We start from the raw sequence: 16,691 nt of genomic DNA on the forward strand, positions 1-16,691 counted from the left end.
GTAGCATTGTTTGTTACTCGGTTGTTAGTCGATTAGCGAATCGCTTTTCCGGTGGTAATAATTTCTTCAAAAAAAAAATTGGTCACTTGAATCCACGATTGTTTGTGGACACTGCTGTGCGCAATTGGCTGCTGCATTTTGCCCATAAATGTACAGTCAATTAATTTTACAGAATTTTCTGTGAAGCGCTTTGAGACTTCTCGAAGACATGATAACGTGCTATATCAAATGCAAGGATTATTATTATTATTATTGTTGCCATTAGAAAAATTCTCATGCAGAATATGCACAATTCTCATATCTAACCAGGCCATAATTAAAGAGCTTTAAAGTGTGCTATGGCAAAACCACCACTAATCTCAGCTCTTTCACCTTATCCAAATGAAAGACACACGAGTATAACTGAACAAAGGAGATGGAAAGCTTGCATGACTTACCAATTGGGTACATTAGCCCAAAGGTCATTAGCTGATCACTAGTGCGACCCTCATTCTGATATGCTGGGACAACAAAAACAGCATTTGTATGGTGCCCTTCACCAGAGTAATGTCTTGGTGCCCGTTACAAAAAAGGGGTTGGATGCTGAGCAAGAGAGTAGAGGAGGGAGGAGAAGGGCGAGGTGGCCATAAGCACGTTTCAAGAGGTACTTTTTAAACAAACAATTACATTTGTATAGCGCCTTTCACATCAGGAAGACGTCCCAAGGCTCTGGACAATCAGTGTTTTGGACCTGAGCTGGGGATCGGGGAGGGTGGGGACAGGGCGAAGGAGGGTGACCGAAGGCACGGTCGAAGGGGAGAGTCTTGATGAACCCTTCAAATGTGGTCTTTCTGTTTCAGGCAAGAGGTGGGAAACTTCTTGGAAATCTGAATTAAAATTTAGGAAATATTGTAAATAAACAGCCAGTCATTTAGTAAATGAAAGAGAATAATCTATTCAGTCTCTTTCAGATGCTGATCAACCAAATCTTTTCAGCAGGTGTTGTTATGATGGGGGGGGGCGAAAAAACTTTATGCTAAATGTTTAATATTTTTAACAAAATAAATTGAGAATTTTTCAAGAGAACTGATTAATGCTTTATTTTCCTCTATTCAAAATAGCAGCTTTGAAGTTAATATAGCACTTTAAAGAAAATAAGGCATTCAGAATAATTTAAGATTACACTTTAAAGCAGGTTTTTGTAACTTGAAAATTAATGAAATTATTACAATCTAGCATATTTTTAAATGTTGTGAGTATGTCCTATTTATCACTGAGGCTTTGTGAAAGATGGAAGCAGTGTTTCTTTTCTAGTTCCATATGTTTTAATACTAGGGATTTAGATGATATCGTGGTCAGCTTTAGAGCCTGGTTTAGTGATATTAAAATTGTCATTTTGACTTCGATGTACGTTTAGTTGCTATAGAAACCCGAAGGTAGAACAGTTAGAAGATTAGTTTGACTTAATGGCTATCATTTTTAGTTTTTTTTTCTTTTATAAGCTGCTACAATGTGTTTTTGCATAAAAGATGTATTGTATTTTCAGATCTTGATAGAGAAGGAAACATATGCCGGCATTAGCATTAGTGCGTGAACCAAATACCACAACCAAATCAAAGGGCTGGAAAACTATCTGTCACAGCACAAATATAATTAAATAAACATATATTGGTGCATGGCCAGTTCCACAGTACAGGACATTTCTATGTTTTAAACCGTAAGGAAGGGGAATTAATAGATAAAGCAGCTGTGTTTACAAGCTTGGGTTTAATAAAAACTTGTATACTATAGAAGGGAAGGAATATTGGGAGATGTGAACAGTTCTACAGTTTTGATGCTGAGAAAGAATGGCCTTTGCCACATTTACACTGTTTCCAGCACTCGAGTGACACTCGAGTAAAATCGGGTGTTTTTGATCTACATGATCTAACAAAGTCCCAGAGCAGTCTCATTGGTCTCAATGAATGGTCTTTTTCTGTTCCTGTGTTCTCAACTCCTTCAGGCTTCTCCAGTTATTTCATTCCGATAGTAAAGTCAGAAGTGAAAAAGAAAATCCCTCCATTGACATCAAAAAAGTATTCATCTCCAGGTGTATTACTCCTTATTTTAAAATGAAAATATTCGCAACAATAACAAAATTACATTTATAGAGTGCCTTTCAACAACAACAAAAACTTGGATTTATGTAATGCCCTCCACGCCGGACGGCGTCTCAGAGTGCTTCACAGTAATAAATCCTGGGGCCAAGCCAGGGGAAGGGGGAGGAACAATCGGGTGTCGGGGCCTGAGCATGGGGGACGGGTGGTGTAGGGGTGAGGGAAAGCAGAGATGTGGGAGAGCGACGAAAGGCATGATCGAAGAGAAGGGTCTTGAGACCGGCCTTGAAGGAGGCGAGGGAGGAAGTGAGGTGAAGGGACCGTGGGATGGAGTTCCAGAGTGGGGGCAGAGAGGCTGAAAGCCCGGCCACTGATGGTAGGGCAGGTCGGGCGGGAGACATGAAGCAGGCCGGAGCCCGCTGAATAGAGGGAGCGGGCAGGTTGGTAGGGAGTCAGCAGGTCTGAGAGGTAGGCGGTGGCAAGGCCATGGATGAAAGTCAGGACGAGGATCTTGAACTCGATTCTCTGAGGGATGGGGAACCAGTGGAGTCGGGCGAGGGTGGGAGTGATGAGGTCACGGAGCCTGGTGCGTGAGAGTACACGAGCTGCAGAATTTTGGATGATTTGCAGCTTGTGAAGGGAAGAGGTGGGAAGGCCGATGAGGAGGGAGTTTCCATAATCAAGCCTCGATGTGACGAATGCGTGGGTGAGGGTTTCATCAGCCTGAGGGGTGCGGCAGTGGCGGAGTCTGGCAATGTTGCGGAGGTGATGGTAGGCAGTGCCGGTCATGGCGTAACATACCCAGAACACAAGAATATAAGAATTTGCTTGGCGAAAGAAGAACAAGCCCCATCCAGTTTGTCTTCCACCATCCTGGCAGTTGCTTGATATGCCATGTCCCAAACTATATATTAATGAGAACATAAGTTCTTATTAAAAGTAAGGGAATCATTGTAGTTTCAGATGCATTTGATTTTACGTTTATTTCTAACGGTTATTTGTAACGGTTAAAATCAATTATTTTGATTTTAATATGCTTAGTATTTCAAATGATCCTAGTGGATCACACCGATTATTGCAGCACTTAACAAATGGCATTGTACATGAGGTGTAATGGTCCATTCATTATGAGAAAAGCTTAGTTAATTACTTGTGACCTACTTTGTAAGGCTTGATTATGTTAAGCTTACTCAGTGACTTAATGGGATGAATGGCAGGGGAAGCATTGACATCAACTTGCATGACCTACTTTTATCCTCTTTGTAAACTTGTACTGTAAATGCACAAATTCACACATTGAACAAAACACATCTTACGCAAATGGGTGCTATACAGAAAGAAGCATTTGATTGACATTTGTTATATTTCATTTCAGTTTATACTGGAATTGGACTTGAATATGGTTAGTCCACATAGTTTGATCTGTAATTGATTTACAGTGGGAGGGAATAGTGTGATTATAAGATTCAGATTTTGTACATATCTGAAATAGTATATTTGAAATGGAGTTTTGCTTTTAGAAAATGGAACTCCACCATCAGATCAGGGTTTCCTGTTGTCACAGTTCAAAAGATTCGATTGCTGTATGTTTTTCTATGTAGTAATTGCTTTAAAAGTATAAATTATCGATTTGCATAGGTTTTAAACAATTTCAGGCCATTTTCCTTTTTGCTAGCTGACTTCTTAGAAGGAGGTATTGGTACTCTCCTTGTTTGAAGGATGACTAGTTAGATACATCTCAGTCCTGTTCGGCACTTGTATGATTTGCTTTCATTTCTCAAACTGTCATCCTGTATGTTTGAGTGCTGCTGTTTCTCGTCCTGATTTTAAGCCTTTTTTCAGAAGGGATTAACCTCCGGAAGTGCCCTTTGAATACCCCCCTGCGTTTTGTGGCAGGCTGTTCAATAAATCAATGTTGTTCCTTAATGTGCGAGTGGCCTTGGGAGACTTGATGAGAAAACAGATTCAACAAGTGTTATGTGGTGTCAGTCTCCATATTTCATACCTTTGCTTTTAATCCTCTGATTTTTATATCCATGTGCGCGCTGCAATCCACTTTGCAAGTTGGATACCAGAGTTTAGACAAGCTTTCACATGTTTTGACTATGGCACTTCCATTTTGTAATGCTAGTTTGTGTTTTCCTTGTAGGGAGACGACAGGAATTCATTAGAAATTATGTCCTTTTTAAATACGGATGATGTTTTTGGAGCAGCTCCTAAGGCACCTACCCAAATTGCACCTGGTCGCCTCGTTGGATTTCATCAAAGTATTCAGAAAATGCTAAAATCGAGACACGAAAAATACAAGTCCATAAGCAAGTCGAACACATTAACCAATGACGATGAGGAACTATCATTTTTCAAAGTAGGTAAAATGAAAGGAACAAAGATTCCGTGTGAAGACTTCAAAACGGCAAAATCCAAGACAAGTGAGGAATCTCGACATTCTGTCCTTTGGAATAGTAAAGAGAAAAACATTGCAAGTTGTTCTGCATTCAGCTCCAAGGAATGTCTCACAAAGCCAAGTAACCAGCCAGAAGAGCAGATGGAGTTGGACATGAATGAGATCATGCAGGAAGAGGTTTGTGCCAGTGAATCACATCAAAATCAAAATGTTCTGAATAAAATAGGAGTTGAAACTCTCGGGTGTTTTTCCAAATATCGTGAATTGAACAACATTGATTTGGGATACAATAGTTTTGTTGATGAAACTTCAGTGAATGGGTTAAATTTGTCCAACCTATTTTACCTCCCGGACTCTTTCAAAACTCAAGACACAACTCAGCTACCACAGCAAAAATGCAACCATGCAAATCCAAAAAGAAGCAAGAATTCTTATTCGCCTACGGCTGAGCTTCCATCTTGCCATACAGCAGCACCAGTTCCTGCCAGTATTCAAATGGTTTTGGAAAATGTGAGAGCATTTCTTAGTGAGTCTCCCCCTCCTTTAGATATATCTCTTCTGTGGGAAGAAGTAAACTACAAAGAAAATCGAAGAGATTCTAATTTGAAAACCTCTCCAGCAAATATTCAAAGTGAACAATTAATCGATGATTCACCAAGAATCACTACTGAAGCGCATTTCAATGAGCCAAATCTCCATCCTGAACCTTTTAATAATCATGGTATTGATGCTGCGTTAAGTCCTTCCTGGGATGATGTATTTGATACTGACAGTGAAGAAGACCCAGAAAAATATGGTGAAGCTCAACCAAGCGTACACACAAAAGAATTGCATGATCCTTCCAACTGCTTTGCTCTTTCAAACCAAAAACCTGAAACCCACAATGATTCTCTGAAAGACACACTGTTGGAATGTGAGGAGAGCTTGCCGCTGTTTGAAGGTGAGCAGTTGCGAGTTGATGGTGCTTCAGCTCTTCATCTCCCCAACTGCAGCAAAAACCATTCTGTTTTCCAGGATGTCTCTGGCCTCAGTAGAGAGTTCACTGAGCAACTACAGATTCCTAAACCATGTGCCAGTGTAAGTCTGGATAACCGAGACCCTGAACAAATGGCAACACGGCCATTACTTTCCCCTAATTCTTGCCCAAGACAAAAGCCTGCTGAAAATGTGCACGTTGATCAGCATCGAGGAAAGGCCAATGAGAGCGATGTGTATAATTGCTCCGAAGAACTATTTTCTGTGAATTTTGATCTTGGGTTTTCTTTTGAAAACCTGGATTCAAATTTAGAAACTGGTGATGACTTGAATCAAATGTACAGCAAAACTGCGAATTCCGCAGAGCATCGTCTTGTGGACAGATCATCTTGTGAGAAGCCAGAGGTAGGAAAGTCAGCACTAGATAAATGTCCATTTGAGATCCAGGAAAGTAGCAATAACACAGTTGAGCCAAAAGTAACTTCAGAAGTGCCGAGATTCAATAGATTTATTTCAACACCGGTGGTGTCTTTCAAACACTCGACTGTAAAATACGGAAGAACAGAATTACCTTATGAGGAAAAACAAGACTTGACAAGATCAGAGCATTCTCCACTCCACCAGTTTGATCAGAAAGAGTCGGTGTCCTCTCCCTTTTCTCCAACCTTTGTAGACATTTCAACACCAAAACAAAAGTGCATGTCCTCATCCAAACTCCACAGTACGGTATCTTTCACTCCTCCATCAAAAAATTCCCAAACTGGTGTTCCGCGCAATGCTACAAGAAAGTCTGAGATGATTAGGAGAACTTTGACTAAGTCAGCATCATTTGGTGAAACTTCTGGGACCAATAACACAAGTGAAGCTCATGGAAATAAGAGCATTTTTCACAAAATACCTGAATCACCAGTTAATGGTAAGTTTATTTCAACTTTCAACCGGGAGTAGCTTCTAGATTTTAGTTTGACTAAATTTGATAAATATTATTTAATTCAATGACCAGGTATAACAACCAAACTATACACTATACCACACTGCACTGGTGCCTATTTTTCTGTTGGGTTCATGTTGGAGAAATTTTGACACGGACTACACTCTGGCACAGACTGAATGTTGTAGAATTATTTCCTTGAATTCGTATTGGGGGGGAAAAATGCAGCCACCTGGTGCTGATTTGTGTTAATATAACTTCAGAAGGAAAAGTGTTGAAATGCGCCAAGATGGCAGCTACCCAGATATCCATCATCAAGGGCATATTAAATCTAAATTCTTGTGTTAGTATTTTTATGAGTTATGAAATGCTGAAAGAAGCCTTGTCTCTCAGGGCTCTTCACAGTCGCTTTTTTTTATTTTCGTGCTGCAGTGAACAATGCTGCTTGTTCTCCTGTTGTGGGAATGTTCGGCAGGATTTACTGTCGCATGACTTAAGAACAGTCGAAGGTCCAGAGGCCATGATTTTGTTTTAAAGTGCATTATTTTTGTAGTGCTTGCGTTCGCCAGCATGATTTGAATATAAGCATTCAGCAAAATGTTATCAGCAGTGAATAAAATTAACCAATACGCATGCAGTCTTTTATTAAAAAAAACACAAATTAATACTTCTGACTGAGCTGCATTGTAAACCAGTAAATCTACACTCAGTGATGGATTTTGATCTACGTTGGGATTAATACCAGATGTTGTACCTAAACTGCAATTACAACAACAAGGTGCCATCTTCAGCAGACAGTTTGACTGCTGACTGTGAGAAGTTTGTAAACACCCTTAAACGTAAAGGTGTATGTTCTCTTAAGCTCAATAACTTTAATGTAGTCCAAAACTCTGACTGTCTGAAACTCTGATTGTCCAGCGCCTTGGGACATCCTCCTGATGTGAAAGGCGCTATACAAATGTAATGTTGTTGTTGTACAAACCCAGTATTCAACTCTAAGATTGCATTCAACTGTGCGAAACCATTTGTGCAACTGAATCTCAGAAGGGTGTCTGTCTCCAGGCCATATTTTTATGATGATCGCGCGTGCAATCGGCAGTTCTGTTTGTCTTCTGGAAGAATGTTGGGCAGCGTTGCATTGAGCATTAATGCACATGAAATTTCCTTTTACATTGCCTGTCTGAATAGGCTTTGGCATAAAGGTGTCTGGGTGGATGGACAGTTGGGGAGAGGGATTTCTTGGGGCGAGGAGTTGATAAAGGTGCAGTTCAAGGGGATACTGGTAGTGTCTGTGCCTGAACTTAATGAAACCTTCAAACCTACTGCGATACTCTCTGGTTCTGTTTATGTGTAGTCTATGCATGATGTGCTTGTGGTGACCTTTACAACTAATTCCATTTATTTAGCTTTTGAATCCTGATTGAGATTTGTAACTTTCAAAGTGCTGTTGTTGTCTGTCAACATTTTATCGATGTAGTTATGTTGATTTTAAATGCTGATCGGGAGAACTGTTTGGGACTAGAGAGATATAGAACCTGTCGAGTCTGGTGTATATATCTGGGGTAGAAAAGCAATAGTAATCGAGAAGCCACACTTACTATGACAGTCGTGTTAATCGGCAATGCTTCTTGTTTCCTGCATTAGTCCAAGGTCATCATCTTTTACCCTTCATGTTAAGCTGATTTGTAATCCATCTTTTTGTAAAACTCCACTCCTTCTATAAATAGATGCAATTTATCTGACTTTGTTAAGAGAGATGATACGATTGCCGTCTCTCTGGTTCCAGATCATCAATTTGGGTTGTTTCACGACAGTACTATAATTCTGTAGTTTGCAGTGAGAAATCTTCATGTAGAGGGCCCTCATCTGGATTTGTTTTGTAGTTCAGTCGTTGCTCAGTATTCGGAACAGGGAAATTGCATTTTTTTGAATAAAACTTCTGCGCCTATTTATTTTCTTCTTGAAAATCAATTAAGCATAAAAAAGTCTCCAGCTGCCTCATCTATTTTCAGGAAGAGCATAAGATCAAAAAAGACTCAGCATCAATCAGTGCTTGAGGTCCCACAATGAGATCTTGGTGCAGACTGGCCAAAAGGCTGTTTGTTCACTATTCTAAGTTTCCTTATGTTTTTTAATATCTTATAAGAAGCAAAACCATTCTCTCCACAGGTGGGTGCACGAGTGGAAGTGAGGAGGAGGTTATCCGAAGACCTGGTAAAAGAGTCAATCCCAAAATTCTGGAGTCTCCTGAGGTGAGTTATTTAAAGCCCATCAATAATCTGCAGATATCTACTAAATGCATTTTGCACTTGTTAAAATGAAATAATGTCTCGTGTGTTATTTGAACTCTAATATGATGTACTTGTTCTCAAGTAAAACGGCAAATAAATTCTTATAGCAATTGGTGCTTGTTTCATCTTCACAACAAGGGGGGAAGAATAAGAAATCACGTTGATGGTGATAAGTGTTGGGCAATTTCCTCACAGGAAAGAAGGCAGCTCTATTAGCAGGGAGCAAGTCACTTAGCTTCTCTCTTGGAAATGATTTATCTTGGAAACCAAAGAGAAGGACAGCAAGTAAATGAAAATTTGAAGAGGAAAATAATGATTTCTTTGAATATTTAAAAAAAATTGTCCCACTCGAAAGAATAGCTGCAGTAAACGAGTGCTAACCTTTCTATTTCCGCCATTGGAGTCTAAGTCACACCACTCACTTCACAGAAGCTGCTATTAGATGATGGCTTCTGATATTTATATATAACATGAAGGACCATACCATTTTAATGTGTGTCAATTAATATTTTCATGCTAAATATTTATCAGTATCACTAATTTCTGTGCTTTTGTTTACTGTCAATGTTTCTTCTTTGTTGTAGGTACAAGAAACCAGCAATATTGAATCACCTATTCATGCCGTCAAAAAGCCCAGGAAAGCACTTGATGTATGTAAATTCTGTGGAACTACTTATGAGTTATAGATGTGTCTATTGTTATATCAATAGTACTCCAAAGCTGTTAGATGTTCTGCAAGAGTCTTTCAGGACAACTCTGCAGTGCAATTATATGTCCTAAATGCATATGTCCTGTTTATAATTTAAATCTTTGTGACTGTGCATTATTTCCAAGCATTTGTTAGCTGGTGAACAAGAGATTTAACATTTATGAATTCAAAGGTCAGCTCTTTGGTGGAAAATAGCACTGAAGTGGTGAAACGAGGGGTAGAGGATTTTTGTCTTGCCTCCTATCAACTGAATACAGAGAAATACTGGCATCAAAGACCATAACAGTGAAGGCTGACTTTTTTATGCTTCCTGCTGCTGAATAGAGATGTGTGAAGATGAACAGCCCATTGGAGATGTGTAACCAGTAATTAGAAAGCCTAGTCATTCACATCTGCAAAGCAAATAGAATTTAACTTTTATTTGTGCTTGATTTCTTTTTTCAGTTAAAAGATACAGACAGTGATGATGATTTCAGAGCAACTTCAGCCAAGAGCAATATCAAAAGGTCCAAAATCTGGAGAAAGGTAGGTGGCAGTCAACGTTATGTGCTTCATTATTCCAGGAGCTCCTTTGATGACCTGCAGGTATTACGTTACAGCAGTAACACCAACGAAAACCTTTTGCGCATGAGCTGTCAGGTAAAACCATCATTGCATACTCCTGCAAGGTTTTCCCAACCAAGAAAACAAGGTATAACGCTCTGGATTACTATGTATTTAAGTTGCATAATGTTTCTGCTTCCTGGAACAATAATGCTATTTTACTCAAACGTTCGGTTGCTGCCCTTGTCCCATCCTTGGAGCCGCTTTCACTAATTGTGCATCCGCACACAAATCATGTGGCCCTCACTATATACTGCCTTCCTCCCCTTACGATGTCCATTGCTAATAGAATTATGGAGAAGGGCTGTATTAATGACCTTATTTAACCATATGACGTTATGATATCGCTGTAATTTTCATTTCTTACCCCTCTTTTGTACATACTGACAGTTCAGTATTTTGGAACTTTGCCGTGATCCTAATTCAATCACGTCAAAGTTTTTATTCCATTCCAACAATCTATCTCTGAAATTTTCATAGGTAGGTGGGGTCCATGGATAATCTCAGTTTAGTTTGGTTACTCTTAAGCATGGCATGGGTTTTCGCATGTGTCAGATACCAGCTGACCAAAATAAATCAATGGATGTTCATCCAGTCGCTGTAATATTTTCCACATAATGGATAAAGTTTACCTTTTGGACAATCTACTGTGGGTGTCTGACAGCTTTGATCACAGCTTTCACATCGATTGGATTTGCTCAACCTGGCTAAAAAATGTGGCTGGCTGCCATAGAAACAGCCTCGGGTAGAACTCTGAGCGATTCAGGTCATATGAGTTGGTGCTGACTGCAATTTTCTTGTAAATGAATCATACTTCTGTACTGGCATGGAATATATAAATAAATTCGAGTTTTGACATAGGATTAGAAGAGATCCATTTACTGCACACTGTTTACCCTTTTAGTCATGCAATATTTAATTACAGAGTGTTTTGCGTTTTCTTACAATATCTTTAATAAAGACCAAAACATTTTTCTATTCAAGCTACTGCTTTGCATATGAAACAATTGAACTGGATACAGTGATGTAAACTTGTACAGCTCATTTGGTGGGTGATTTTTAACTTGAGCCTCTTCTGTATCAGTTCAGTCTAATTGAACTGAGAGTAGTTTATTCAGAGTTTATTAAAGGACAACTTTAGCGTTTATTTTGTGACAACTTCACTGTATTCCGCTAGTACACAACAACAACAACAACAAGATTCCATTTATAGAGCGCCTTTCACGTCGGGAGGACGTCCCAAGGCGCTGTACAGTTGGGTCAGGACCCGAGCAGGGGGTATATGGTCAGGGTGAAGGGAGGGAGCGAGGAGGGGGTAGAGAGTCGAGAGGGGAGCTGAAGGCACGGTATAATTCTATAGTATAATTATATAATATAATTCTCTTCTCACAAAAATCGGCTCTGTTGTTTCCTGATTATAATAATCCTTGCATTTGATACAGTGCCTTATCACGTCATTGAGACATCTCAAAGCGCTTCACAGAATATACTGTCAAGTGAATTGATTGTTTAATTTGTGGACGAAATGCGGCAGCCAATTGAACACAGTGCCCAGGACAATGTGATGAGTACATTTCATGCAAATGTCTCCTGCAGACTGCAGTATGTATCTGGAGTTCCTGGAGTGAAGAAAGTTGTCTGTGTGGACGTAGTTTTAATCGGCAGGGGTACTGCTTGTGTTTTGTCAGCAAGCTGCTCGTCAGTTTCTGGAAGAAGAGGCAGAGCTTTCCTGTGAGGGAGCGGAAGGCGTGTCCTCTGATGAAGATAACTCGGATCATGATGAAGCTGCTTTGCGGGATTTCATCAATGACAACTCCCAGCTTTCACAGGCTTTGAATGGTAATTACCTTCATTCTGAACTGGAAGAATCTGCTTGATTTCGATAGAGGATTTTATCTCTCGCATCCCAAATCTTAATCCATTACATTTCTAACCAACTCTTCCAGATTCTGATATGCAAGAAGTTTACCTGAAATCTGTTCGAAGTCCAAATATTCGTGTTCGGAACAGAAAGGCGAGCAGAAAAAGAGACATGGCCATCTTTTCTCAGGTAAGATCTGACTGTCCATTTGTTGGCCTCTATGTGATCTGTTGTCTGTGCGAACTAGTCACATAACCTGACGGCAAACAATTCCTGTGTGTTTGAGAACTTTGAGGAATAAATTGTAAAGATTTGCTGTGGTGTAATTTAGCTTTGCTGTCACAACAAATGCTGCAGAATCTAATCAGATTTAATTTAATGCCTTACTCTCTCTTCCTGTTGGCTCATCCGTTGCAGGATATTCTCAGAGGATAGCCAGTCTCTACATATCTGTGCCTTCGCCTGTAGTACTATAGGTGTCAAGAAGTGTACAATATTAGATCAAATAGACTTGAAATGCTTTTTTTCATAAATCATGCTTGCTTGTACATAACAAGATAATGAGTTTAATAGCTTTATGAAATCATAGTTCTATGCCTTATAGCATATACCATCCTTAATAGGAAACACTGTTAGTAGATATAGAAGAAAACATTTGATTACTACACCAAATTATTATATGTTCGTGTTGGATTATATGAATAAAGAGATTTTTTTTTTGTCTCTTTTGAAAGATACCTGAACAGGATGAGACCTATATGGAGGACAGCTTCTGTGTTCAAGAGGAAGAGAATGATAATCAAACCGACTTGTTGAGTGACGATGAGATTGTTAATTTTGATCTCCTTAATTTTGATCTCTTCAATGAATCCTTTGCCGAAGGAAGAAAGGAGTACATGACTCGGCGTAGAGCGAGGACAAAACTGGCAGGAATTGAGAATAGTAGCGAGGACGCTTTAACCAAAAAGAAGAAAGGGAGTCGAATCATTGTAATTGAAGATTCGAGTGAAGACGAACTGGAGGTGAACTTGAATAAGCAATCATTGGGGTCACGACAGAGCAGCAGTAAAGAGACTGTCTTATGTTCAGAATCAATCAAAGCAGATAGTTCTTATAAAACCCATGTTTCAAAAACTACTTTGCTCCAAAAACAAGCAGCGTGTGCTGAACAAGAAAAGTCTTCAGAGCTTTACTCGTTGGAAAAAAGGTGTCAGATGCGCTTGAATCTCCAGGCGGATGTATCTGAAGCACTGGACTTTCAAACGGAGAAATATTCAACTTCTGCCCCAGAAGCTGCATCTACCTCGAGAGTGAAGGGGAGATTGCAGAGCAAACCTGAACTGGACAGGTTGTGTGCTGTTAATGTGGTAAGTATTGACTGTTAATTGAGTCTCCTTCTGTATCCCCTTTTGTTGCGAGTATTATAAAAACACGTGCGCCAGAAACGCTCTGCACTGCAGACATAAGTGGTCATTCTTCTATGCAAACCAGTTTTGGCCCATATCATACAAACGATAGGCACTGTTCATTCCAAGGGTGTGGAAGTCTTCCTGCTGAGTTTTCCAAACCCTGTGCAGTAATCCACTCATAACTTCTTCACATCAATCTATCCAAGAGTTAATGTAATTGTGGTTATAAAATAAGCACATTTCCATTTGCAGACAGAAAAAATGTTGGTGGGTGATAACAGATACGTCGCAAGAACAAGTGAAGCATTACCTAAAGACAGCAGCATTTCCATACCTCCAGATGGATTTGACCAGGCAGCACCACTGGTGGTACTTGTCGACAGTCGTGAGGTCTCCTCTGGACCAGACCTCATCTCTTTTCTACGCACAAAGCACGGCATTAAGACTGGGATTTGTTCTCTCAGTGGGTGTGATTATATAGTGAGCAACCGGATGGCTGTGGAAAGAAAGTTGTTGTTGGAATTCAGTAATATTTCAAACCGAAGTAAGCTGGTGGCACAGATTCAGAGCATTCAGGCCATGTTTGAACGGGTCTGCATAATTTTGGAGAAAGATCGAACTAAAGCAGGTGAGAGACGTTTCTGCCATTGTTTCGCACATTCTGAACCTGTGCTTTATCACAATACTGTTTGTTCAACCTTCTGAGAGATTTAGACCCAGAATAGTTTATTTCTTAGGCAATTGAATGCAATTTGTTTGAAACAACCGAACAATTTTGATGGGGGAAAAAAAGCATTTGATTCACCTTACCAGATTAGAAATTGTTGCAATCTCTTTAGGCTTAAAAAGGATTATTATTATAAGTACTTTCTAGGGTATGGTAACTTTTATACTGTATGCATTAAGTGGATTTTTTTTCATGTGGAATTGAGCAATCCCAGATGAGGTTTACTGCACACGAGAGCAGTAAAAGTGTTTAAAGTTTAAAATGTTACGCTGTGTGTCTATAACCTGTGTGGATATTTTTAAGCGCCGTAGTCGTCATTGTTTTATTAAGGTTTATTTTTATTTTTAGAGGTAAATTGTCATATTGAATTTTTTTATAATGTTATTAAACCTGACTGGTTCATAGCTTTATTTTTTTGCCTGAGGCAAAAATAAACCACGTTGAACTTGTGCATTTCAATCAACTACAGGAGAAACATCCAGGATTTTCCACAGAACCAAGTACTTTGATGGCTTGCTGTCTGCGCTGACTGCCGCTGGAATCCGAATGCTCTTCAGCTTCAGCCAGGAGGAAAGCGCTGGTCTGATCGCTGATCTTGCCCGGGTTGAACAAAGGAAGAATGCCGCGATTACTGTCCCACCAGAGGTCAAAGGCCCTCAGCAACATGTTCTGCGGTTCTATCTCAGCATTCCCGGCATAAGTTACATAACTGCTTTGAATCTCTGTCACCGGTTCAGCACAGTGAAACAGATGGTCAACAGGTAAGGAAGTTTCCTGATTTCCGTAGCTTCTGCAATATTAGTTATTTACAGGGTGGGGCACCGTGGCATTCAGATGAATGCAAAGCTCTCACGTTGATTGTATTATAAAGAGGAGCATTTGCATTGGATGTTACTGGGAAATAGTGAAAGTGAGTTAATGTCGTTAAGTATGTGCACATTTTGCAAGAAGCTAATTTTGTTTTTTTTGAACCGCCTAAAGCTGGCAATTACCTCACAAACACTATGTCTGCATGAGTCTTGTAAGGGGAAGAAATGTATCTCTTGAGATCTCCACACAGCAGCTGCTTCTTTTTAAAAACATAGTTGACGTCATGTTGTCTCCTCACAAACGTCGCTGCTATTGTCTTTGTGGTTTCCAAGATGATTGTCAGATCCAACCTCGAGCATTCATCAGGGACCACTTCATCAATCACAAGAAAACATTTTCCGCAATAGCAATTTATTTTTGTTGGAATGCAGTGATGTTTAGAGGCAGTCTGACCATCAGGGCCCTTTGACTTTTTGTTTAAAAATGCATTTTTTTTAAAACAAAAAGACCTTTTTTAAAAATAAATTAAACATCGATGAAGTGGAGTTCTAGGTTCAAAGATTTACTAATTCTGACCGTATGGAGGAGCTGATTTAATATTTTAAACCGCCATTAACCTAAAGCACTTCATCTGATGCAAAGTAATTCAGTTCCCTCATGCTCGTGTTCAAATAAAAATTCCTCCAGGCTATTTCCGAAATGGTGTCCAGGTTTAAATCGAGACGTAGCTCGCAAAAAAAGATTGAAAGGATATCAAATTTTATCCCAATTCTTTTTTGATTAGTTTGTTATTAAAACACTCCTGGTGATGAAACATGTACTTTAATCAATTGTGTACTCATACACTCTCCCAGTGGGTTCCTTTGGTTATAATGTAACAGAAGCGACATTTTTGCCTTTTACGAAAGTGCTGTTTGAATATAGATTAAAGTGCCCGCGAGCTATCTGATGGTAATGATAATGGTGTGAGATCAATTTAAAATTGGTACCATACTCTGAAGAGATTGTTGCCATAAAATCATTCCAAGCTGCCTGGTCCGTCCAAAGTGTAGAATTGAGGCGCATTGTGAAGATCATGAGGGATGGTTTAATTTATTGCTTTGCCATGTATCTGTGTGTGAATGTTGGAGACCTGTACACTATCGATACTCACTCCATGGTAATATGGAAGGAAGGATTACTGGTTAATGATTTAAGATTTACACTTCAGAATTGTCAGTGAAGTGTATTGTTTGCATTTTGTTTTCTACTCACATTAGAATTATATATCCAGGAGGTTTGGGACCTGGGGAATACCTGTGTTCTGAATTGGTTCCTTATGCAGGTTCAGGCCAGTAGTATAAAATCACTGAAATTTATTCTGGCCATCATTCCCCCATCAAAATTAGTTATTCTCTTCATGTCTATTTGTAGGATATTGCTATGCTCAAATACAGTTACTACACTTTAAAGTAAGCTTTGTGAAGCGCTTTGAGATGTCCTGACGATGTGATAGGCCCGATATCAAATACAAAGATTATTATTCCAAGTGGTATTGGGTGAGCATCATTGAGTCATGCTTGGCAGAATTTCATTAATAATTAGCATTGCAGTGGAAGACATGACAAATTTGTAGTTAAGCTGACAAGTTGTAATGTTCTCTCTCTAGCTCTGTGGATGAAATAGCTGCTCGAACAAAGATTAGCCGGCGAAGAGCTGAAGAGATCTACCGTTATCTTCACTATATATTTGATCCAGAGATGGTGCCTGATCAGGTAGGGTCGACTTGAAGGAAACAAAGTTGATAGATGCAAATATCTTGAAGAACTGCTACCCTTTCCTTGACCATGCTCACTGTGACATGCACTTTATTTTTATACTCATTATTTTCTGTATGAATATGTAAATAAAACCCTT

General features: G+C 39.4%; 1 protein-coding gene across 1 annotated transcript in view; it reads left to right on the forward strand.

Annotated features, from left to right (window-relative positions):
• The window catches only part of fancm (FA complementation group M), a 52,127-nt gene extending 35,436 nt beyond the window's left edge, over window positions 1–16,691 (forward strand). The window contains exons 14-23 of the mRNA XM_007903803.2: window positions 4,225–6,370; window positions 8,555–8,637; window positions 9,261–9,326; window positions 9,830–9,910; window positions 11,677–11,827; window positions 11,935–12,038; window positions 12,584–13,216; window positions 13,511–13,886; window positions 14,455–14,746; window positions 16,444–16,691. Of these exons, the coding sequence (XP_007901994.2) occupies window positions 4,225–6,370; window positions 8,555–8,637; window positions 9,261–9,326; window positions 9,830–9,910; window positions 11,677–11,827; window positions 11,935–12,038; window positions 12,584–13,216; window positions 13,511–13,886; window positions 14,455–14,746; window positions 16,444–16,564 (4,053 nt within the window). The 3' untranslated portion in view covers window positions 16,565–16,691. The remainder of the gene's footprint in view (window positions 1–4,224; window positions 6,371–8,554; window positions 8,638–9,260; window positions 9,327–9,829; window positions 9,911–11,676; window positions 11,828–11,934; window positions 12,039–12,583; window positions 13,217–13,510; window positions 13,887–14,454; window positions 14,747–16,443) is intronic.

The sequence above is a fragment of the Callorhinchus milii genome, unplaced genomic scaffold, assembly GCF_018977255.1.
Source record: "Callorhinchus milii isolate IMCB2004 unplaced genomic scaffold, IMCB_Cmil_1.0 Scaffold9, whole genome shotgun sequence".
Lineage (NCBI taxonomy): Eukaryota > Metazoa > Chordata > Chondrichthyes > Chimaeriformes > Callorhinchidae > Callorhinchus > Callorhinchus milii.